The sequence below is a fragment of the Salmo salar genome, chromosome ssa19 (assembly GCF_905237065.1).
Source record: "Salmo salar chromosome ssa19, Ssal_v3.1, whole genome shotgun sequence".
Classification (NCBI taxonomy): domain Eukaryota; kingdom Metazoa; phylum Chordata; class Actinopteri; order Salmoniformes; family Salmonidae; genus Salmo; species Salmo salar.
In genome coordinates this window covers 45,193,610-45,218,724 of record NC_059460.1, presented here as the reverse complement: position 1 = coordinate 45,218,724, position 25,115 = coordinate 45,193,610, and the positions used below count along the sequence as shown (strand labels likewise).

Sequence of the window (25,115 nt, the reverse complement as noted above, 5' to 3'; positions counted from 1 at the left end):
TACTCCACCAACAAGCTGAATCCTGCTGAATGCTGTTTCCTAGAGTTAATGGTAATGATCTGAAGAAGATAAAGGGAAGGGTTTGGCTGGTGGGGCTTTACTTGGCTCATCGCCCTCTAGCGACTCCTTGTGGCGGGCCTTGCACCTGCAGGCTGACCTCGGTCCTCAGTTGAATGGTGTTTCCTCCGACAAATTGGTGCGGCTGGCTTCCGTGTTAAGTGGGTGGTTGTTTAGAAGCGCATTTTGGCGAGTCATGCTTCGGAGGAAGCATGACTCGACCTTCGCCTTCCGAGCCCGTTGGGGAGTTGCAGCGATGAGACAAGATCAACATTTGGGAGAAAAAAATGTATCTGGACTCTCAATCAAACAATCACATTTATTTATAAAGCCCTTTTTACATCAGCCGATGTCGCATAGTGCTATACAGAAACCCAGCCTAAAACCCCAAACAGCAAGCAATGCAGATGTAGAAGCACAGTGGCAAGGAAAAACTCCCTAGAAAGGCAGGAACCTAGGAAGAAACCTAGAGAGGAAGCAGGCTCTGAGGGGTGGCCAGTCCTCTTCTGGCTGTCCCGGGTGGAGATTATAACAGTACACGGTCAAACGTTCATAGATGACCAGCAGGGTCAAATAATAATAATCACAGTGGTTGTAGAGGGTGCAACAGGTCAGCACCTCAGGAGTAAATGTTAGTTGGCTTTTCGTAGCCGATCATTCAGTTAGTTAGAGATAGCAGGTGCGGTAGAGAGAGAGTCAAAAACAGCAGGTCCAGGACAAGGTAGCATGTACGGTGAACAGGTCAGGGTTCCATAGCCGCAGGCAGAACAGTTGAAACTGGAGCAGCAGCACAACCAGGTGGACTGGGACAGCAAGGAGTCATCAAGCCAGGTAGTAATGATGCTTGGTCCTAGGGCTCAGGTCCTCCGAGATAAGAGAAAGGGAGAAAAAGAGAATTAGAGGGAGCATACTTAACCTCTATGGGACCGGCGGGACGAATTCGTCCCACCTACGTAACATCCACTGCCAGCCTGTGGCGCGATTTTCAAAATCTTCAAAATCCTATTACTTCAATTTCTCAAACATATGACTATTTTACAGCCATTTAAAGATAAGACTCTCGTTAATCTAACCACACTGTCCGATTTCAAAAAGGCTTTACAACGAAAGCAAAACATTAGATTATGTCAGCAGAGTACCAAGCCAGAAATAATCAGACACCCATTTTTCAAGCCAGCATATAATGTCACCAAAACCCAGAAGACAGCTAAATGCAGCACTCACCTTTGATGATCTTCATCAGATGACAACCCTAGGACATTATGTTATACAATACATGCATGTTTTGTTCAATCAAGTTCATATTTATATCAAAAACCAGCTTTTTACATTAGCATGTGACGTTCAGAACTAGCATACCCCCGCAAACTTACGGGGAATTCGCTAACATTTTACTAAATTACTCACGATAAACGTTCACAAAAAGCATAACAATTATTTTAAGAATTATAGATACAGACCTCCTCTATGCACTCGATATGTCCGATTTTAAAATAGCTTTTTGGTGAAAGCACATTTTGCAATATTCTAAGTATATAGCCCAGGCATCACGGGCTCGCTATTTAGACACCCGGCAAGTTTAGCACTCACCATAATCATATTTACTATTATAAAAATGTCATTACCTTTTGTTGTCTTCGTCAGAATGCACACCCAGGACGTCTACTTCAATAACAAATGTTGGTTTGGTCCAAAATAATCCATCGTTATATCCGAATAGCGGCGTTTTGTTCGTGCGTTCCAGACACTATCCGAAATAGTAAAGAAGTGTCGCGCGCTTGGCGCAATTCCTGACAATAAAATTCAAAGTATTCAATTGCCGTGCGTCGAAGCATGTCAACCGCTGTTTAAAATCAATTTTTACGTCATTTTTCTCGTAGAAAAGCGGTAAAATTCCGACAGGGAATCTCCTTTTCGGCAAACAGAGGAAAAAATCCCAAAGGCGGGGCGGTCGGGGTCACGCGCATAAGCTAGTGTCTCTTGATGGGCCACTTGAGAAAGGCGATAATGTGTTTCAGCCTGGGGCTGGAATGACGACATTCTCTTTTTCCCGGGCTATGAGAGCCTATGGACGACGTGGGAAGTGTCACGTTAGAGCAGAGATCCTTAGTAAATGATAGAGATGGCAAAGAAGTTCCAGAAATGGTCAGACAGGCCACTTCCTGTAAAGGAATCTCTCAGGTTTTGACCTGCCATTTGAGTTCTGTTATACTCACAGACACCATTCAAACAGTTTTAGAAAATTTAGGGTGTTTTCTATCCATATGTAATAAGTATATGCATATTCTAGTTACTGAGTAGGAGTGGTAACCAGATTAAATCGGGTATGTTTTTTATCCAGCCGTGTCAATGCTGCCCCCTAGCCCTAACAGGTTAAATTCACACAGGACACCGGATAAGACAGGAGAAATGCTCCAGATATAACAGACATCAGGCCTCCAGTGCGCCTGCCTAGTCCGGTGTGTCCTGTTCCTGCTCTCCGCACTCGCCCTGAGGTTTGTGTTACCAGTCTGGCGCCAACTGTGCCAGCCCCACGCACCAGGCCTCCAGTGCGCATTCCCAGTCCGGAGCTTCCGGCGACAGTTCCCAGTCCGGAGCTTCCGGCGACAGTTCCCAGTCCGGAGCTTCCGGCGACAGTTCCCAGTCTGGAGCTTCCGGTGACAGTTCCCAGTCCGGAGCTTCCGGCGACGGCCTACAGCCCGGCGCCTCCTGAGACGGTCGGCGGTCCGGAACCTCCAGCGACGATGGCGGATTCGCAGGATGAGAGGGTTCGTCGTCCCGCACCAGAACCGCCTCCAATGCAAGAGGATCCGCGGGATGAGAAGGTTCTTCGCCCTGCACAAGAGCCGCATCCTATGCTGGCGGATCCACAGGAGGAGAGGGTTCTTCGTCCTGCACCAGAGCCGCCACCGACACTAGACACCCTCCCTAACCCTCCCCTTTTTTTTGTTTCAGGTTTTGCGTTCGGAGTCCGCACCTTTGGGGGGGGGGGTACTGTCACGTCCTGACCATAGAAAGCTTTTATTTTCTATGGTAGAGTAGGTCAGGGCGTGACAGGGGGTTTTGTCTAGTATATTTATTTCTATGTTGGTTCTAGTTTTTTTTTCCTGTGTTGGGGTTTTTGTATGATTCCCAATTAGAGGCAGCTGGTTATCGTTGTCTCTAATTGGGGATCATATTTTGTGGGAGATTATTTTGAGTTAGTGTATGTTGCACCTCTTCATCACGGTTTGTTTTTGTTTATTAGTTTATTGTATGTCTTGCATAGTTAAATAAAGATGTGGAATGATACACACTCTGCGCTTTGGTCCGCTCCTTCATACGACAATCGTGACACTATTGGAGGGATGTGACAACATTCTTCCACAAGAAAGTCCATTTGGTGTTTTGTTGATGGTGGTGGAAAGCACTCTCAGGCTCCGCTCCAGAATTTCCCAAAAGTGTTCTATTGGGTGACACACACACACACACATGCATGCACACACACTTTAAACCCCCATATGCTTATTTGAGACCCTTCTTTCAAAGTCACTGATATCTTTTCTTTTAGCCGTGGTAGCCAAAATAATGGGCAACTGGGCATTTTTATGCGTGATGGGATGTTATTTGCTAAATAAACACCTATGTGGAAGCACCTGCTTTCAATATACGTTGTATCCTTCATTTACTCAAGTGTTTCCTTTATTCTGGCATTTACCCTTACGTATGCTCTCTAGAAGATTTTGTGTTGACATATTCTGCCCTATAGTGTTATTTTCATAAAGATTTCTGACTTTGGGTCAAATCTTAACTTCACCTAGTCATGCATTGTTGATGTCAATGTACAATTTCCCTGAAAACCAGAGACGTGCTGATCTAAAAATAGGTTTTGGGCCTTTGTATGTTGCTTTCCTTTTCCATGTCATCTACAGTGTGAGTCTGCATTTCTTTCCTCCCTGTAGAATACCTTCCTGTAGAATAATGTTCCTGTAGAATAGCTCCTGTAGAATTCCTCCCTGTAGAATACCTCCCTGTAGAATACTGGTCCTCCCTGTAGAGTACCTCCCTGTAGAATACTGGTCCTCCCTGTAGAATACCTCCCTGTAGAATACTGGTCCTCCCTGTAGAATACCTCCCTGTAGAATACTGGTCCTCCCTGTAGAATACCTCCCTGTAGAATACTGGTCCTCCCTGTAGAGTACCTCCCTGTAGAATACTGGTCCTCCCTGTAAAATACCTCCCTGTAGAATACTGGTCCTCCCTGTAGAATACCTCCCTGTAGAATACTGGTCCTCCCTGTAGAATACCTCCCTGTAGAATACTGGTCCTCCCTGTAGAATACCTCCCTGTAGAATACTGGTCCTCCCTGTAGAATACCTCCCTGTAGAATACTGGTCCTCCCTGTAGAGTACCTTCCTGTAGAATACTGTTCCTCCCTGTAGAGTACCTCCCTGAAGAGTACCTCCCTGTAGAATACTGATCCTCCCTGTAGAATACCTCCCTGTAGAATACTGGTCCTCCCTGTAGAGTACCTCCCTGTAGAATACTGGTCCTCCCTGTAGAGTACCTCCCTGTAGAATACTGGTCCTCCCTGTAGAATACCTCCCTGTAGAATACTGGTCCTCCCTGTAGAATACTGGTCCTCCCTGTAGAGTACCTCCCTGTAGAATACTGGTCCTCCCTGTAGAATACTGGTCCTCCCTGTAGAGTACCTACCTGTAGAATACTGGTCCTCCCTGTAGAGTACCTCCCTGTAGAATACCTCCCTGTAGAATACTGGTCCTCCCTGTAGAATACCTCCCTGTAGAATACTGGTCCTCCCTGTAGAATACTTCCCTGTAGTATACTTCCCTGTAGAATAGGTTCCTGTAGAATACCTCCCTGTGGTATATATAGGGATATTGTATATCTTGGTAGCTTGTGTATCAACATCTTAGCTAGTTTCTGTGTTAACCTCTATGGGCTAGGTGGGACGCTTGGCCACCTACTCAACAGCAGGTGTAATCCAGTGGCGCGATATTCAAATACCTCAAATGCAAAACCTTCAATTTTTCAAATATATGACTATTTTACACCATTTTAAAGACAAGACTCTCGTTAATCTAACCACACTGTACGATTTCGAAAAGGCTTTACAACGAAAGCAAAACATTAGATTATGTCAGCAGAGTACCCAGCCAGAAATAATCAGACACCCATTTTTCAAGCTAGCATATAATGTCACATAAACCCAAACCACAGCTAAATGCAGCACTAACCTTTAATGATCTTCATCAGATGACAACCCTAGGACATTATGTTATACAATACATGCATGTTTTGTTCAATCAAGTTCATATTCATATCAAAAACCAGCTTTTTACATTAGCATGTGACTAGCATGTGACTAGCATTCCCACCGAACACTGCCGGTGAATTTACTAAATTACTCACGATAAACGTTCACAAAAAACATAACAATTATTTTAAGAATTATAGATACAGAACTCCTCTATGCACTCGCTATGTCCGATTTTAAAATAGATTTTCGGTGAAAGCACATTTTGCAATATTCTGAGTAGATAGCCCGGCATCACAGGGCTAGCTATTTAGACACCCAGCAAGTTTAGCATTCACCAAAGTCAGATTTACTATAAGAAAAATGTTATTACCTTTGCTGTCTTCGTCAGAATGCACTCCCAGGACTTCTACTTCAATAACAAATGTTGGTTTGGTCCCAAATAATCCATTGTTATATCCAAATAGCGGCGTTTTGTTCGTGCGTTCAAGACACTATCCGAAAGGGTAAAGAAGGGTTACGAGCACGGCGCATTTCGTGACAAAAAAATTCTAAATATTCCATTACCGTACTTCGAAGCATGTCAACCGCTGTTTAAAATCAATTTTTATGCCATTTTTCTCGTAAAAAAGCGATAATATTCCGACCGGGAAATTGTTTTTTATTACAAAGAGAGTGAAAGTAAAAGCATGCTATCCCCTCATGCACGAGCCTCAGTCTAGTGGCCCTCTGATAGAGCACTTGCCAAACGCGCTAATGTGTTTCAGCCTGGGGATGGAATTACATCGTTCAGCTTTTTCCCGCCTTCTGAGAGCCCATGGGAGCCGTAGAAAGTGTCACATCATGCCAGAGATCCCCTGTATTTGTTAGAGATGATCAAGGAGGGCAAGAAATTGTCAGACAGGCCACTTCCTGTAAGGAATCTTCTCAGGTTTTGGCCTGCCAAATGAGTTCTGTTATACTCACAGACACCATTCAAACAGTTTTAGAAACTTTAGGGTGTTTTCTATCCAAAGCCAATGATTATATGCATATTCTAGTTACTGGGCAGGAGTAGTAACCAGATTAAATCGGGTACGTCTTTTATCCGACCGTGCAAATACTGCCCCCTAGCCCCAACAGGTTAGTTAAGCTTGGAATTGTGCTGTGTGCATTTTCTCCCAGCCAGGCAGTGTAGCTGTGAAAAGCTGATGACAGTGAGTCTAGGTAGAGAGACACAATACAGCTGGATCTACCCAGACCTGCTTCTCATTGTGGCTCACTTCTGTTCACTGTCCTCTGATAATACCATCCATCCCTCACTTCTAATGTCTCCTCAGCGCTCTCTTCCTGTCTCCCTGTTTTGCTCCTCTACCTTTCTCTCTTTCTTTTCAAATGTGCACATTTCTCTCACTCTCTCTCCTCCTCTTTTGCTCTGTGTCGTTCTCTCTCCATCTCCACCTCCCCCTGTGTCTCTCCCTCTCTCCACCCTGTATTTCACCTTCCCCTACTTTCTCTCTCTCTTTCTCTCTCTGTTGCTCTCTTTGCAAAAACAACACATTTCTCGCTGGTTGTCCCCGTGGCACTGGTTGTCCCCGTGGCGGTGGTTGTCCCCATGCCGCTGGTTTTCCCTGTGGCGGTGGTTGTCAGTGAGCAGCAGTGTTCCGACAGGGATTAACCCAGCTCCTCCAATTACCCAGAGAAATCCTGATCGGAAAATATTTCTCATTACTGACGCCTTAGTCCCCTGTTTCTGCTGTGAGCCTAGCTGGAAAGGATCTCCTAGGAAGAGGGGTAGGAGAGAGGTAAGAAGAGAGAGAGGCAGAGAGAGAGAAAAGGAGAGGGGGAGAGAGAGATAGGAAAGAGAGCAAATGAGAAAGTGAAAGGTGGGGAGTCACACAATGGCCCCGGGTAGTGTTTGGGCAGGAGCGGGAGGAGAGAAAATGTGTGTTTGTCAGAAAGTTAGGTGAACACTGCCCAGAGCTCCCTGGGGTAAGCTTAAGGGGATGTTGTAGAGTAGTGGTGTTTTACTGCAGTTATTAACCTGTCCTCCCCAGGCCTGCTCACTGACACTCTTGCACACAGAAACCGGACTAGCATACTGCATTACTACTATTACAATCTACTGTGCGGATTTGTACTGCAGTTGAACCATTCCATTTCCCTCCACTTGTATATAGACGAAGACTGTATTCTTGTGCATGGGTTTGTTTGGATGTGTATGGGTGTGCAGGGGTGTGCATGGGTTGTTTCTGTGTGTATGGGAATGTATGGGTGTGTATGGGTATGTATGGGTGTGCATGGGTTTGTTTCGGTGTGTATGGGTTTGTTTCAGTGTGTATGGGTGTGTATGGGTTTGTCAGGATGTGCGTGGGTTTGTATGGGTGTGTATGGGTGTGTTCGGATGTGTATGGGTGTGCAGGGGTGTGCATGGGTTTGTTTCTGTGTGTATGGGTGTGTATGGGTTTGTATGGGTGTGTATGGGTTTGTCTGGATGTGTTTGGGTTTGTATGGGTGTGTACGGGTGTGTATGGGTGTGTATGGGTGTGCAGGGGTCTGCAGGGGTGTGCATGAGTGTGCATGGGTTTGTTTCAGTGTGCAGGGGTGTGCAGGGGTGTGCAGGGGTGTGTATGGGTGTGCATGGGTGTGTATGGGTGTGCATGGGTGTGTATGGGTTTGTTTCGGTGTGTATGGGTTTGTCTGGATGTGTTTGGGTTTGTATGGGTGTGTACGGGTGTGTGTATGGGTGTGCAGGGGTCTGCAGGGGTGTGCATGAGTGTGCATGGGTTTTTTTCGGTGTGCAGGGGTGTGCAGGGGTGTGCATGGGTGTGCATGGGTGTGCATGGGTGTGTTTCGGTGTGTATGGGTATGTATGGGTGTCTAGGGTTTGTGTAGCTGTGTATGGGTGTCTAGGGGTTTGTGTGGCTGTGTATGGGTGTGTATCGGTGTCTAAGGGTTTGTGTATGATACCAGACACGCGTTGATATGTGTATACGTATGTTTCTGACAAGATATTAAAAATACGTGTGTGTGTGTGTGTGTGTGTGTGTGTGTGTGTGTGTGTGTGTGTGTGTGCGTGTGCGTGTGCGTGTGTGTGTGTGTGTATGTGTATGTGTGTATGTGTGTGTGTGTGTTAGGTATGCGTATCCTGGTGACCCTGCTCTTGGACACCCTGCCCATGCTGGGGAACGTCCTGCTGCTCTGTTTCTTCGTCTTCTTCATCTTCGGCATCGTGGGTGTTCAGCTGTGGGCGGGGCTACTGAGGAACCGCTGCTTCCTGCCCGAGAACTTCTCACTGTGAGTAACTGTGTGTGTGTGTGTGTGTGTGTGTGTAAGTGAACCTCTCCATCAGAGTGTTCAGACTGCGGTTGAGAAATAGAGTTGGAGGGTAGGATAGGTGAGGCCAACGGTAGCGGAGCATCGGCTCTCGGACCAACAGTCTCCAAGACAGCTTCTGCCACCAAAATATAAGACTGCTAAATAGTTAATTAATTGGTTACCCGGACTATCTGCACTGACTCTATGAACATTTACAAGACTATACACTGAGTCTACAAGACATTAGGAACACCTGCTCTTTCCATGACATAGACTGACCAGGTGAAAGATATGATCCCTTATTGATGTACATATCTACCTCAAATACCTTATTATATTCTATCCTGATGCCTAGTCACTTGACCCTTCCTTTATGTTCATATCTACTTCAAATACCTTATTATAATCTATCCTGATGCTTAGTCACTTTACCATTACTTTATGTTCATATCTACTTCAAATACCGTATTATAATCTATCCTGATAATTAGTCACTTTACCCTGCCTTCATGTACATATCTACCTCAAATACCTTGTACCTCTACACACTGATCTGGTACTGGTACTCCCTGTATATAACTCCACATTGATCTGGTACTGGTACTCCCTGTATATAGCTCCACATTGATCTGGTACTTCCTGTATATAGCTCCACATTGATCTGGTACTGGTACTCCCTGTCTATAACTCCACATTGATCTGGTACTGGTACTTCCTGTATATAGCTCCACATTGATCTGGTACTGGTACTTCCTGTATATAGCTTCACATTGATCTGGTACTGGTACTCCCTGTAAATAGCTCCACATTGATCTGGTACTGGTACTCCCTGTATATAGCTCCACATTGATCTGGTACTGGTACTCCCTGTATATAGCTCCACATTGATCTGGTACTCCCTGTATATAGCTCCACATTGATCTGGTACTGATAGTCCCTGTATATAACTCCACATTGATCTGGTACTGATACTCCCTGTATATAACTCCACATTGATCTGGTACTGGTACTCAGTGTATATAGCTCCACATTGATCTGGTACTGGTACTCAGTGTATATAGCTCCACATTGATCTGGTACTTCCTGTATATAGCTCCACATTGATCTGGTACTAGTACGGCCTGTATATAACTCCACATTGATCTGGTACTGGTACTCCCTGTATATAGCTCCACATTGATCTGGTACTGGTCCTCCCTGTAAATAGCTCCACATTGATCTGGTACTGGTACTCCCTGTAAATAGCTCCACATTGATCTGGTACTGGTACTCCCTGTATATAGCTCCACATTGATCTGGTACTCCCTGTATATAGCTCCACATTGATCTGGTACTGATAGTCCCTGTATATAACTTCACATTGATCTGGTACTGATACTCCCTGTATATAACTCCACATTGATCTGGTACTGGTACTCCCTGCAAATAACTCCACATTGATCTAGTACTTCCTGTATATAGCTCCACATTGATCTGGTACTGGTACTCCCTGTGTATAGCTCCACATTGATCTGGTACTGGTACTCCCTGTATATAGCTCCACATTGATCTGGTACTGGTACTCCCTGTATATAGCTCCACATTGATCTGGTACTGGTACTCCCTGTATATAGCTCCACATTGATCTGGTACTGGTACTCCCAGTATATAGCTCCACATTGATCTGGTACTGGTACTCCCTGTATATAACTCCACATTGATCTGGTACTGGTACTCCCTGTTTATAACTCCACATTGATCTGGTACTGGTACTCAGTGTATATAGCTCCACATTGATCTGGTACTGGTACTCAGTGTATATAGCTCCACATTGATCTGGTACTGGTACTCCCTTTATATAACTCCATTCTTGTGTATTTTATTCCTCTTGTGTTTTGTTGGCAAGGGCTCGTAAGAAAGCATTTCACAGTTAAATCTACACCCATTGTATTCAGCACATTTGACATATAAAATTGTAAAATATTTAATTATGAAACCACATTTTAGGGGTGCGGAGGTTTTGGGTGAGGAGAGGAGGTGTGAGGAGAGGAGTCATGAGGAGAGGAGGCATGAGGATAGTGGGGCCAGAGGGGTTGTGGTTAAGAAAAGGGTAGATATAATGGGTTTGGTTAGATGCTAATGAGGTCTGAGGTGTATATATAATGATGTTGGTTTGAGGCTAATGTGGTCTGAGGTAGATATAATATGTTTGGTTAGATGATAATGAGGTCTGAGGTATATATAATGATGTTGGTTAGAGGCTAATGTGATCTGAGGTAGATATAATGGGTTTGGTTAGACGCTAATGAGGTCTGAGGTGTATATATATATATAATGGGGTTGGTTAGATGCTAATGTGGTCTGAGGTAGATATAATCGGTTTGGTTAGATGCTAATGAGGTCTGAGGCCAATTAGGTGAGTTTATTTTCTACAGTAAATGAGCCACTGTTACTTAACCTGTGGGTGGGCTGTTGATGAGGAATGCTTGGTTTCAAAAACATGGGATGTTGATAGGGAAAGTTTTGATTCCAGAACATGGGATGTTGCTAGGGAAAGTTTGGTTTCAAGAATTAAGGATTTTTTTTTTAGGGAACGTTTGGTTTCAAAAATGTGAGATGTTAATAGGGAAAGTTTGGTATCCAGAAGGGGGGATGTTGCTAGGGAAAGTTTTGATTCCAGAAGGTGGGATGTTGATTGGGAAAGTTTGTTTTCCAGAAGGTGGGATGTTGATTGGGAAAGTTTGTTTTCCAGAAGGTGGGATGTTGAAAGGGAAAGTTTGTTTTCCAGAAGGTGGGATGTTGAAAGGGAAAGTTTGTTTTCCAGAAGGTGGAATGTTGAAAGGGAAAGTCGGTTTTCCAGAAGGTGGGATGTTGAAAGGGAAAGTTTGTTTTCCAGAAGGTGGGATGTTGAAAGGGAAAGTTTGACATATAGTACAGTCAGTCATACTGGCCATCATCCTGTATTATAAATAGTAACAGGAGGATATAGAGCCTCATCACAGTGATACATGGGAAGGAGAGGACTACAAGTGAGATTAGAGAAAGGCCTTTACAGCCCCTACGTTTATAGACCACAGAGGGCCCTTTGAGAAATACATGTTGTATGACATCTCCACTATGGTTGTACTCATATGATTTACGACATTTTCTCGTAAGGAACTACATGTTTTTCTACATTATGGCTTTGTGAGGCCGTTTCTTTCTAATCTATTTTGACAAAAGTGGTAAATTCCATCATTTTGGATTTCATAATAGTAGATAAATCTATAGAAACAGATTACAACAGTGAGGAAATGTAATGGAAAGTTATCTTTAATTATTATAACTTTAATTATCCCAGTTTAGCTGATGAATTATTCAGATAACTGCACACCACTAAAGTCCATGGTGGATACAACGATTAAATCCCCTCCAAGACAGATTGACTCGCCAGTAGAGACTGTTGCGTTACGCAATCCTAAAGTGTGAAATAGCTTAAATAGTTTAAATAAATAAATAGGTGTGTTAGCAAAGGCATATATACCAGCAGGACTAGAAAGAGGATTTGGCCACTTAAAGACACTTGTGTCGCTAATGCAGCGAAAGACGGACGGACGGACGGACGGACACACATACACATACACATACACATACACATACACTCGCACACATACACATACACATACACTCGCACACATACACATACACTCGCACACGCACACATACACATACACTCGCACACATACACATACACTCGCACACATACACTCGCACACATACACATACACTCGCACACATACACGCACACATGCACACATGCACACATACACGCACACATACACACACGCACACATACACGCACACATACACACACGCACACATACACACACACATACGCACACGCACACACACACACACATACACACACACACACACATACACACACACACACACACATACACACACATACACACACACACACACACACACACATACACACACATACACACATACACACACATACACACATACACACATACACACATACACCGAGGGAACAGTGACTGAAACCGTATAATCTAGAACAGGGTAATCATATTCCAGGATTATACATCATGTGTATGACTGTGTTGACAGATACACTACCGTTCAAAAGTTTGGGGACACTTAGAAATGTCCATGTTTTCCATGAAAACATACATGAAATGAGTTGCAAAACGAATAGAAAATATAGTCAAGACATTGACAAGGTTATAAATAATGATTTTTTTTTATTGAAATAATAATTGTGTCCTTCAAACTTTGCTTTTGTCAAAGAATTCTCATTTTGCAGCCTTGCAGACCTTTGGCATTCTAGTTGTCAATTTGTTGAGGTAATCTGAAGAGATTTCACCCCATGCTTCCTGAAGCACCTCCCACAAATTGGATTGGCTTGATGGGCACTTCTTACGTACCATACGGTCAAGCTGCTCCCACAACAGCTCAATAGGGTTGAAATCCGGTGACTGTGCTGGCCACTCCATTATAGACAGAATACCAGCTGACTGCTTCTTCCCTAAATAGTTATTGTATAGTTTGGAGCTGTGCTTAGGGTCATTGTCCTGTTGTAGGAGGAAATTGGCTCCAATTAAACGCCGTCCACAGGGTATGGCATGGCATTGCAAAATGGAGTGATAACCTTCCTTCTTCAAGATCCCTTTTACCCTGTACAAATCTCCCACTTTACCACCACCAAAGCACCCCCAGACCATCACATTGCCTCCACCATACTTGACAGATGGCATCAAGCACTCCTCCAGCATCTTCATTTTTTCTGGGTCTCACGAATGTTGTTCTTTGTGATCCGAACACCTCAAACTCAGATTTGTCTGTCCATAGCACTTTTCCAATCTTCCTCTGTCCAGTGTCTGTGTTCTTTTGCCCATCTTAATCTTTTCTTTTTATCGGCCAGTCTGAGATATGGCTTTTCTTGGCAACTCTGCCTAGAATGGCAACATCCCGGAGTTGCCTCTTCACTGGTTATCTGATAGGGAACAGACTAGTAGTGTCGGGAGGTGAGTGAGATTGTTGGCTTCTACTTGGCAGGTCAGGAGGAGTCATTTTACCTTGAAGGCTTTGACAAGGCTGTACATCTGATGTGCATAAAGGCCCCAAAATATCCTACATTCATTGTCTACTTTCCTTTTCTTTGAAATCTTTAAAAACTAATTTATGCGTAATTTCTAGCTAGCTACTATTTGTAACTGTGACGTGTGTGTCAGCCTGTCAGTCACTGTCTGTCCTCGTGCAGTTGTTATTTATACTTGTCTTCAAAATGAATGTCCCACAAGTGGTGGGAGTTAAATCATTACACACAGGCAAGTATTCATTGGGCTTTTAATTTGAATAAGAAATACGTTTTTCAAAACTTTACTATCGCAAATTCTTTATGTGATCTGAGCATGGTTCCGCGGGCCATATTGATTCAGGTCGCGGGCCGTGTACGGCCCCCGGGCTGGCCTTTACCCAGGTGTGATCTAGATGGTTGATACTACAACGACTGCATCTCTTCTTCCCTCTCTCCTGACCCTTCATCTGCTCTATTCCTATAGCTACTAGAACCTACTATAACAATACACCAACTATACTGTCGTTGCCTCTCTCCTGACCCTTCATCTGCTCTATTCCTATAGCTACTAGAACCTACTATAACAATACACCAACTATACTGTCGTTGCCTCTCTCCTGACCCTTCATCTGCTCTATTCCTATAGCTACTAGAACCCTACTATAACAGCACACTAACTATAGTGTCGTTGCCTCTCTCCTGACCCTTCATCTGCTCTATTCCTATAGCCACTAGAACCTACTATAACAATACACTAACTATACTGTCGTTGCCTCTCTCCTGACCCTTCATCTGCTCTATTCCTATAGCTACTAGAACCCTACTATAACAGTACACTAACTATACTGTCGTTGCCTCTCTCCTGACCCTTCATCTGCTCTATTCCTATAGCTACTAGAACCCTACTATAACAATACACTAACTATACTGTCGTTGCCTCTCTCCTGACCCTTCATCTGCTCTATTCCTATAGCTACTAGAACCCTACTATAACAGTACACTAACTATAGTGTCGTTGCCTCTCTCATGACCCTTCATCTGCTCTATTCCTATAGCTACTAGAACCCTACTATAACAGTACACTAACTATACTGTTGTTGCCTCTCTCCTGACCCTTCATCTGCTCTATTCCTATAGCTACTAGAACCTACTATAACAATACACTAACTATAGTGTCGTTGCCTCTCTCCTGCAGCCCTCTGTCCATCAAACTAGAGACCTACTACCACACAGAGAAGGACGATGAGAGTCCCTTCATCTGCTCCATGCCCAGGGAGAACGGCATGCGTCTGTGTTCCTCTGTGCCCACCCTGTATGAGGAGGGAGGTCTCCAGTGCCAGGTGAACATGAAGTCCTACAACAGCACAGACAACACCACCTGTATCAACTGGTACCAGTACTACAGTAATTGCTCCGCGGGACACGTGAACCCCTTCAAAGGGGCCATCAACTTTGATAACATCTGCTACGCCTGGATCGCCATCTTTCAGGTGAGGGAATGGCATGGGAGTGTGCGTGTGTACATATAGATTTGCACGTACATGTATATGTAGTGTATGTCATGGTATGCACAGAACCACACATGCACTCCACAAAGCAGAGTCAATTGTGTTGACCCGTTAAAAACGAAGGCGTTTAAACGTCCAGGTTGGCAATACTTCAGAAAGGTCTCAGGAAGTTGGTACTTTAGTATTTGGCACCGGGGTTAGAGAAAGCTGATCTTTGGAAAAAGAAATGTACTCTACACTGTACATCTTCTTTAGATGTACCCTTTGAAGCTTTGTCGTAAAAGTGTTTTTATCTCTGTCTTTTTTTTAAAGTACGCTGAAACAGTTGACCACTTGACTGATCACACTTTCATATAACTGTTGTCCTGCCTAGTGTTAGGGTGTATTTTTTTTATACCTTCATTTAACTACACTAGTCAGTTAAGAACAAATTCTTATTTACAATGACAGCCTAGGAACAGTGGGTTAACCGCCTTGTTCAGGGGCAGAACAACAGATTTTTACCATGTCAGCTCGAGGACTTGATCTAGCAACCTTTCAGTTACAGGCCCAACTCTCTAACCACTAGGCTACCTGCCAGAGACAGTGATAGAGAGGGCAATTGGTTGTCCTGCTGCTGTGTCTAAGGAATAGGGTTCGGTAGATTAAGAGAGAAGCAACAATTATGGCGTTGGAAGCAAAGTGAAGTTCTTAATTTCATCTCCGTCATTCACTCCCTTATCAGCCTATTAATCGCAGGGCCTTTGTTCGAGTTTTAATTTGTCCCTGTGTTACTGTGGTGTCTTTACAGACTTTGCAGACTGTTTAATCAGAGGATTACACATCATAACTTACTGTCAGCTGTGCTGTGTTCTGTGCTATCAGGGTGAAACTCAAACGGAGAGAGAAAAAGACAGAGGTGGAGTGTGATGTGAATGGTGCACTGGGGAGGGGTTGGAAATCAAAATGCCTGACATACTGTCTGTGTTTCTGTTGCTCTCACTCTCTCTCTCTCTCTCTGTCTCTTTCTTTCTGTGTCTCTCTCTCTCTCTGTCTCTCCCCCGTCTCTCTCACCCATTCTCACTCTCTCTCTCTCTCCATCTTCTCACTCACTCACTCACTCACTCACTCACTCACTCACTCACTCACTCACTCACTCACACACTCACACACACTCTCTCTCTCTCTCTCTCTCTCTCTCTCTCTCTCTCTCTGTGTCTCTCTCTCTCTCTCTGAGTCTCTTTCTCTCTCTCTCTCTGTGTCTCTTTCTCTCTCTCTCTCTCTCTCTCTCTGTCTCTTTCTCTCTCTCTCTCTCTCTCTCTCTCTCTGTGTCTCTTTGTCTCTCTCTCTGTCTCTCTCTCCCTCTCCCCCGTCTCTCTCTCTCTCTCTCTCTCTCTCTCTCTCTCTCTGTCTCTCTCTCTCTCTCTCCCTCTCCTCTCGCTCTCTCTCCCTTTCCTCTCCCTTTCCCCCTCCTCTCTCTCTGCGTCTCTAGGTGATCACTCTGGAGGGATGGGTGGACATCATGTACTTTGTGATGGATTCTCACTCCTTCTACAACTTCATCTACTTCATCCTCCTCATCATCGTAAGAGACCAAATGAGAGAGTGTGTTTGTGTGTGTGTTTGTGTGCGTGTGTGTGTTTGTGTGCGTGTGTGTGTGTGTGTGTGTGCATGTGTGTGTAGCAGAATTCATTGCCCTAGGCATAGCTACTTATTCAAACACCTAGCAAACTTCTGACTCCTGAATGCCCTCCAAGGCCCTTATGTAAAGATACGTCTGCTTCCAGAAACATGTCTCAGAACACCACGCATCATCTGTTCAGTCTGATACTCCCTCACCACTACACAGTACACAGCCTGGTGAAAGAGTACAGTATTATCTCCTCAAGCAAACCTTCACTGAGGCTGGGAGCCTAGCCGGTAACTAACCTGGGAGAGCTGGTTCACAGAGCTGGAGAAGCTGGTTCACAGAGGCTGGGAGGCTAGCCAGTAACTAACCTGGGGGACTGTCTGTTATTTGTATGTTAAACTCACAGTGGAGATGAGATGTAGTTGGAAAAACTCCCTAAAGTGGATGAGGAGAGAATCCAACTCTGTGTGTGTTCTGGTAGTCCCTCTCCTAACTCTGTGTGTGTTTCGGATTGTCCCTATCCTAACTCTGTGAGTTTTTCTAGTTGTCCCTATCCTAACTGTGTGTATCTGGTTGTCCCTCTCTAGATTGACTCTTTCTTGAGATTTTAACTTGATGTGTTTGTGGTTGTCCCTCTCTTAACTCGGTGTGTGTTTCTGGTTGTCACATTTCTCTTCTTATAATCTGATTTTAAACCTTAACCTTAACACTAAGCATAACCACACTGCTAACCTTGGGTCTAGCCCTAATCTTAAATTAAGACAAACAAGCACATTTTTGTTTTCATGAATTTTTACAATAGAGACAATTTTGACTTTGTGGCAACTAGTGACCACCCCTAACTCTGTGTGGTTGTGGTTGTCCCTCTTCAGATTGACTATTTATAGTTTTGTATAGTTTAGTGTCTTTATTAGCACAAGAAAAGAATGACAAACAGTGCAGATAAAATACATGTAAAAAGGTGTGCAGGACTCTTTCTAGATACTAACTTTGTGTTTGTTTCTGGTTGTCCCTCTCCAGATTGGCTCTTTCTTCATGATCAACCTGTGTCTGGTTGTCATCGCCACCCAGTTCAGTGAGACCAAGCAGAGGGAGAGCCAGCTGATGAGGGAACAGCGCATCCGTTTCCTGTCCAATGCTAGTACCCTGGCCTCCTTCTCTGAGCCGGGCTCCTGCTACGACGAGCTGCTCAAACTCCTGGTCCACGTCATCCGCAAGGGGTTCAGGCAGGTGGCCCATGTCTGCCGGGCCGTGATGCGCCGTGCTGGGATGAACATCGCAGCCTCTCCTCCTGCCCTGGAGAGAGAGAGGGAAAGGGGGAGCCAGAGAAAGAGGAGGAAGACTTCGCGACAGGGTTCTGTGGTCTCCACAAAAGGGTCTATGTCCGTTCATTACTTGGTTCACCAACATCACCATCATCATTATCACTATCACTTAGTGAACGGGAGTGTGAGAGGGAGACTAGGGGGGAGAGGGGTGGCGGGGGTCGGGGGAGAAGGGGGGGAAGTGGAGATGGGTTCCCATAGCAACAACGGGGGCACTGGGCGTCTCATGGTGGGTCCTCTTCCGTTGCCGACCTCTGACCTGAACTTGGCAAACCCGGTGTCACCGGCCAATCCCGCTCTGGGAACCGGCAGTGGCAACTCGTCATCAGTGCGGAGCACATTACACACAGACTGCCACCTGGAGCCCAGCACCCCCACACTCCTCGCCCCTACCACTAGCCCCTTCTCCCTGGCCCCTACGCCCATGTCCAGGCCTATGAAGAGGAACTCAGTGCCGTTCGCTGGTCCCAGACCTAAAAACTACCCCACCCTACAGCCCAGCACACTAATGGAGTTTAGAAGTGGCAGTGTTACAGCTAGTACCATTAGTAATATAAACCTCAATATACCCTCTCTACCCCTGGAGAGAGGACCATCGACTGTGTTAGACACACACACACCCACAGGTAAGCCATTAAACACACTCAAACCAATGTGAGAAAGACAGGAGTTAGAGGTGTGGTTCGACTGGTGTTTTTGTCTTGTTTTAATTGAAGTCATGCTGTGACTGTAATGATATAGGGACAAAAAGGGAACATTGCTTTTCTGATGTGCAATATCAACAAATGTGCTGATGTGATATATCTGGAAGTATGACAGTTTTTCTTCTCCATCCCTCCTTCCTTTCATCATCACCGTCCATCCCTTCCTCCCTCTAGCCCAGCTCTCACGACATGACCTGAGTGCCATCGGAACCCTGGACCCCTCGTTCACCTTTGACCCTGAGTCGTGCCCCTACTGTGTCAAGGCTCTGTTAGGGGAGTCAGAAGGCACAGACGGAAACGAGACCCTCGGGGAATCAGACAGCGAGGGCGTCTACGAGCTCACCCAGGACCTCCACCACAGGGACCACAGGGACCACAGGGACAGCCGTCAGCCCAGGAAGAGGCAGCGAAAGCTGGGTACCACGGTGGGGAGAGTGGTCCGAGCCTGGAGGCTGGTGTGTGATACCTTTAGGAAGATAGTGGACAGCAAGTATTTTGGAAGAGGAATCATGATCGCCATTCTGATTAATACACTGAGTATGGGGATTGAGTACCACGAACAGGTGAGTGTGATTTTGTTGTTTGTACAGTATATCTTGTGGAGGATTGTGTGTGTGTGTGTGTAGGACTGGGGTAGGTTGGGATTGGAGAAGACAATCTGTAGTCTGAGGACTATTCTCTGTAAGGTCAGTGGTTTAGACTGTGTGTAGCCGTGTGCAGTGAACCTCTCTTGGCCTTTACTCAACTTCATTCCCTGAAGTCCGAAGAGAAATTCCCTTTCTTCTCAATCCTCAGAGCGTTTCAACTCTGGACTGTCTTGTTTACAGGAGCATATTTGTGGCATGTGAAGTGCAGGAGAGCGTGTGTGTCTGTGTGTTAAGGGTGAAGAAGGCCCCCAAACGTCTGAATTCCAGGGCTTTATTGACATGGGAAACATACGTTTACATTGCCAAAGGAAGTGAAATAGATAATAAACTAAAGAAATTAACAATAACAAAAAAAAAACAGTAAACATTACATTCACAAAAGTTCCAAAAGAATAAAGACGTTTCATATTATGTGCAAGTAGTTAACTACAAAAGGAAAATAAATAAACATACATATGGGCTGTATTTACAATGGTGTTTGTTCTTCACTGGTTGCCCTTTTCTAGTGGCAACAGGTCACACATCTTGCTGCTGTGGTATTTCACCCAATATATATGTGAGTTTATCAAGATCCTTAAGTTTGGGTCAGTCACAGTGGTCAGGTATTCTGCCACTGTGTACTCTCTGTTTAGGGCCAAATCGCATTCTAGTTTTCTGTGTTTTTTTGTTAATACTTTCCAATGTGTCAAGTAATTCTCTTTTTGTTTTCTCATGATTTGGTTGGGTCTAATTGTGTTGCTGTCCTGGGGCTCTGTGTGGTCTGTTTGTGTTTGTGAACAGAGCCCCAGGACCAGCTTGCTTAGGGGACTCTTCTCCAGGTTCATCTCTCTGTAGGTGATGGCTTTGTTATTTCATCTCTCTGTAGGTGATGGCTTTGTTATGGAAGGTTTGGGAATCACTCCCTCTTAGGTGGTTATAAATACATTTGATTGATTGTAGAATTTAACGTCTCTTTTCTGGATCTGATCATTAGCGGATATTGGCCTAATTCTGCTATGCATGCATTATTTGGTGTTTTATGTTGTACACTGATGCAGAATTCTACATGCATAGTCTCAATTTGGTGTTTGTCCCATTTTGTGAATTCCTCTCTCTCTCTCTCTCTCAAACCGTAGCCTGAAGGGAGCACGCCACCAGATATCCTGCACTAACGCACTATATGTCATACAGATGTAGTGGTGAAGCAGCTAGTGGAGAGATTGAAGAGATTTCAATGGTGTGTTGAGAGAGAGTTTGTATGTTAGAGGGAGAGTTTTTGTGTGTGAGAGAGAGTTTGTGTGAGAGAGAGCGTTTGTTTGTGTGTGAGAGAGAGCGTTTGTGTGTATGAGAGAGAGTTTGTGTGCATGTGTGTATAAGGGAGGGGTTAGGGGAGAAGAGAGTCCACCTTCCCATTCTGATTGAGTGTTCCAACGTTCCAGCTTCCCTGTGTAGTTTTCCTCTGATTCTTCTGTCTTTTTATCCCCCAGCCGACCCACATGGTGTGAGTTTGTGTGTGTTTGTGTGTGTGTGTAGAGCAGGCATCCAGATTCACAGGGTTACTACCCAGTCGCTCAACAAATACTATCAGACGCCAATTACACGCACGCACGCACACACACACACACACACTTTCTCTCCTGGTATTAGGATAAAGTTTTATAGTTTTCCTCCCCTATCCCTCCCTCTTCTCTTCTCCCTTGTTATCCTCTTGTGTTTGCTCCCTCGTTCCCTCGTTCCCTCTCCCTCGTTCCCCCTCCCTCGTTCCCCCTCCCTCGTTCCCTCTCCCTCGTTCCCTCTCCCTCGTTCCCTTTCTTTGTCTGGGTTCTTCTGACATGAATTCCTACTCTCTAGATGAGGCTTGGAAAGTTATTATTTGAGTGTGTGCTAGAGTGTGAATATATCCGTACCTGTGAAAAGTTTGGTGAGACAAAACATTGAGCTACGCTACTCCAATCCTCCAACCAGCTAATACATCCAATATCCCCACTAAACCCTTTCTCTAACACTGTCCTCAAGGAGATCTGAAACTCTACCACATGTACAGTACATACTCTGTTCAAATTGTCAAGGGGATAGAGAAAGGAGGAAGAGAGTGGGAACCTTGTAAAATAAAAGGAGAGCTTATTTGTGCCAGACATTCCAGTCGATGAAGTCGACCTCCATGTATTCTCTGCAAAGAAACTACCAGATATCCCACTCCTTACTCTCTCCATCTTCCTCTCTCTCTCTCTCTCTACCTCTGTCTCTCTCCATTTCTCTCTCTTTTCTCAGCAGGTTGTGTGGCTATTGTTGTGTCTCTGTTAGAAAGACGGCTCGTACCCCAATTCCCTTTGACCAGTGGTGGAAAAAGTACCCAACTGTCATACTTGAGTAAAAGTAAAGATACCTTATTAGAAAATGACTCAAGTAAAAGTCACCCAGTAAAATACTACTTGAGTAAAAGTCTAAAAGTATTTGTTTTAAAATATAATTAAGTATCAAAACTAAAAGTGTATATAATTTCAAATTCCTTATATGAAGCAAACCAGATGGCACAATGATCTAGTTTTTTTTACAGAAAGCCAGGGGCACACTCCAACACTCAGACATAATTTACAAGAAAAGCATTTGTGTTTAGTGAGTCAGCCAGATCAGAGGCAGTAGGGGTGACCAGGGATGTTCTGTTGATAACTGCCTAAATTTGACTATTTTCCTGTCCTGCTAAGCATTCAAAATGTAACAAGTACTTTTGGGTGTCGAGGAAAATGTATGGAGTAAAAAGTACAATATTTTCTTATGGAATATAGTGAAGTGAAAGTAATAGTAGTCAAACATATAAATAGTAAAGTACAGATACCCCAAAAAACTACTAATATTAATTTCCGGCGCCGACAGAGATGGCCGCCTCGCTTCGTGTTCCTAGGAAACTTTGCAATATTTAGTTTTTTATGTGTTATTTCTTACATTGTTACCCTAGGTAATCTTAGGTTTTATTACGGACAGTCGGGAGGAACTATTGGATATAAGAGAAACGTCAACTCACCAACATTACGACCAGAAATACGACTTTCCCGAAGCGGATCCTCTGTTTGGCCTACCACCCAGGACAATGGATCGGATCCCACCCGGCGACCCAAAACAACGACGCCGTAGAAGAAGGGGCAGACGGAGCGGTCTTCTGGTCAGGCTCCGTAGACGGGCACATCGCGCATCGCTCCCGAGCATACTACTCGCCAATGTCCAGTCTCTTGACAACAAGGTAGATGAAATCCGAGCAAGGGTAGAATTCCAGAAAGACATCTGAGACTGTAACGTTCTTTGTTTCACGGAAACATGGCACACTCGAGACACGCTATCTGAGTTGGTACAGCCACCTGGTTTCTTCACGCATCGCGCCGACAGAAACAAGCATCTCTTTGGTAAAAAGAAGGGCGGGGGTGTATGCCTTATGATTAACGAGACGTGGTGTGATCATAACAACATACAGGAACTCAAGTCCTTTTGTTCACCTGACTTAGAATTCCTCACTATCAAATGCCAACCGCATTATCTACCAAGAGAATTCTCTTCGATCATAATCACAGTCGTGTATATCCCCCCCAAGCAGACACATCGACGGCCCTGAAAAACTTCATTGGGCTCTATGTAAACTGGAAACCACATATCCTGAGACTGCATTTATTGTAGCCGGGGATTTTAACAAGGCTAATCTGAAAACAAGGCTCCCCAAATTCTATCAGCATATCGATTGTGCTACCAGGGGTAGCAAAACCCTAGACCACTGTTATTCTAACTTCCGCGACGCATATAAGGCCCTCCCCCGCCCTCCCTTCGGAAAGCTGACCACGACTCCATTTTGTTGCTCCCAGCCTATAGACAGAAACTAAAACAGGAAGCTCCCGCCCTCAGGTCTGTTCAACGCTGGTCCGACCTATCGGATTCCACGCTTTAAGATTGCTTTGATCACGTGGACTGGGATATGTTCCGCATTGCGGCGAACAACAACATTGACGAATACGCTGATTCGGTGTGCGAGTTCATTAACAAGTGCATCGGTGATGTTGTACCCACAGCGTCTATTAAAACATTCCCCAACCAGAAACCGTGGATTGATGGCAGCATTCGCGCAAAACTGAATGCGCAAACCACTGCTTTTAATCAGGGCAAGGTGACCGGAAACATGACCGAATACAAACAGTGTAGCTATTCCCTCCGCAAGGCAATCAAACAAGCTAAGCGTCAGTACAGAGACAAAAATAGAGTCGCAATTCAATGGCTCAGACACGAGAGGTATGTGGCAGGGTCTACAGTCAATCACGGACTACAAAAGAAAAACCAGCCTCGTCGCGGATCACGATGACTTGCTCCCAGAAAGGCTAAACAACTTTTTTGCTCGCTTTGAGGACAATACAGTGCCACTGATACGGCCCGCTACCAAAACCTGTGGGCTCTCCTTCACTGTAGCCAACGTGAATAAAACATTTAAATGTGTTAACCCTCGTAAGGCTGCAGGCCCAGACGGCATCCCGGCCGTGTCCTCAGAGCATGCGCAGACCAGCTGGCTGGTGTGCTTACAGACATATTCAATCAATCCTTATCCCAGTCTGCTGTCCCCACATGCTTCAAGAGGGCCACCATTGTTCCTGTTCCCAAGAAAGCTAAGGTAACTGAGCTAAATGACTACCGCCCTGTAGAACTCACTTCCGTCATCATGAAGTGCTTTGAGAGACTAGCCAAGGACCATATCACCTCCACCCTACCTGACACCCTAGACCCACTCCAATTTGCTTACCACCACAATAGGTCCACAGACGACGCAATCACCATCACACTGCATACTGCCCTAACCCATCTGGACAAGAGGAATACCTATGTAAGAATGCTGTTCATCGATAACAGCTCAGCATTTAACACCATAGTACCCTCCAAACTCGTCATTAATCTCGAGAACCTGAGTCTCAACCCTGCCCTGTGCAACTGGGTCCTGGACTTCCTGACGGGCCTCCCCCAGGTGGTGAGGGTAGGTAACAACATTTCCACCCCGCTGATCCTCAACACTGGCTCCCCACAAGGGTGCGTCCTCAGCCCTCTACTGTACTCCCTGTTCACCCATGACTGCGTGGCCATGCACGCCTCCAACTCAATCATCAAGTTTGCAGACGACACTACAGTGGTAGGCTTGATTACCAACAATGACGAGACGGCCTACAGGGAGGAGGTGAGGGCCCTCGGAGTGTGGTGTCAGGAAAATAACCTCACACTCAATGTCAACAAAACAAAGGAGATGATCGTGGACTTCAGGAAAAAGCAGAGGGAGCAGCCCCCTATCTACATTGACGGGACAGTAGAGGGTGGAGAGTTTTAAGTTCCTCGGCGTACACATCACAGACAAACTGAAATGGTCCACCCACACAGACAGCGTGGTGAAGAAGGCGCAGCAGCGCCTCTTCAACCTCAGGAGGCTGAAGAAATTTGGCTTGTCACCAAAAACACTCACAAACTTTTACAGATGCACAATCGAGAGCATCCTGTCAGGCTGTATCACCGCCTGGTACGGCAGCTGCTCCGTCCATAACCGGAAGGCTCTCCAGAGGGTAGTGAGGTCTGCACAACGCATCACCGGGTGCAAACTACCTGCCCTCCAGGACACCTACACCACCCAATGTCACAGGGATGCCAAAAAGATCA

At 45.1% G+C, this 25,115-nt stretch overlaps 1 protein-coding gene across 1 annotated transcript in view; it reads left to right on the top strand.

Moving 5' to 3' along the window:
• LOC106578905 (voltage-dependent T-type calcium channel subunit alpha-1G) overlaps positions 1 to 25,115 on the top strand; it is a 252,055-nt gene that overhangs the window by 69,199 nt on the left and 157,741 nt on the right. The window contains exons 4-8 of the mRNA XM_045702368.1: positions 8,431 to 8,590; positions 14,872 to 15,166; positions 16,656 to 16,748; positions 17,814 to 18,744; positions 18,997 to 19,385. Of these exons, the coding sequence (XP_045558324.1) occupies positions 8,431 to 8,590; positions 14,872 to 15,166; positions 16,656 to 16,748; positions 17,814 to 18,744; positions 18,997 to 19,385 (1,868 nt within the window). The remainder of the gene's footprint in view (positions 1 to 8,430; positions 8,591 to 14,871; positions 15,167 to 16,655; positions 16,749 to 17,813; positions 18,745 to 18,996; positions 19,386 to 25,115) is intronic.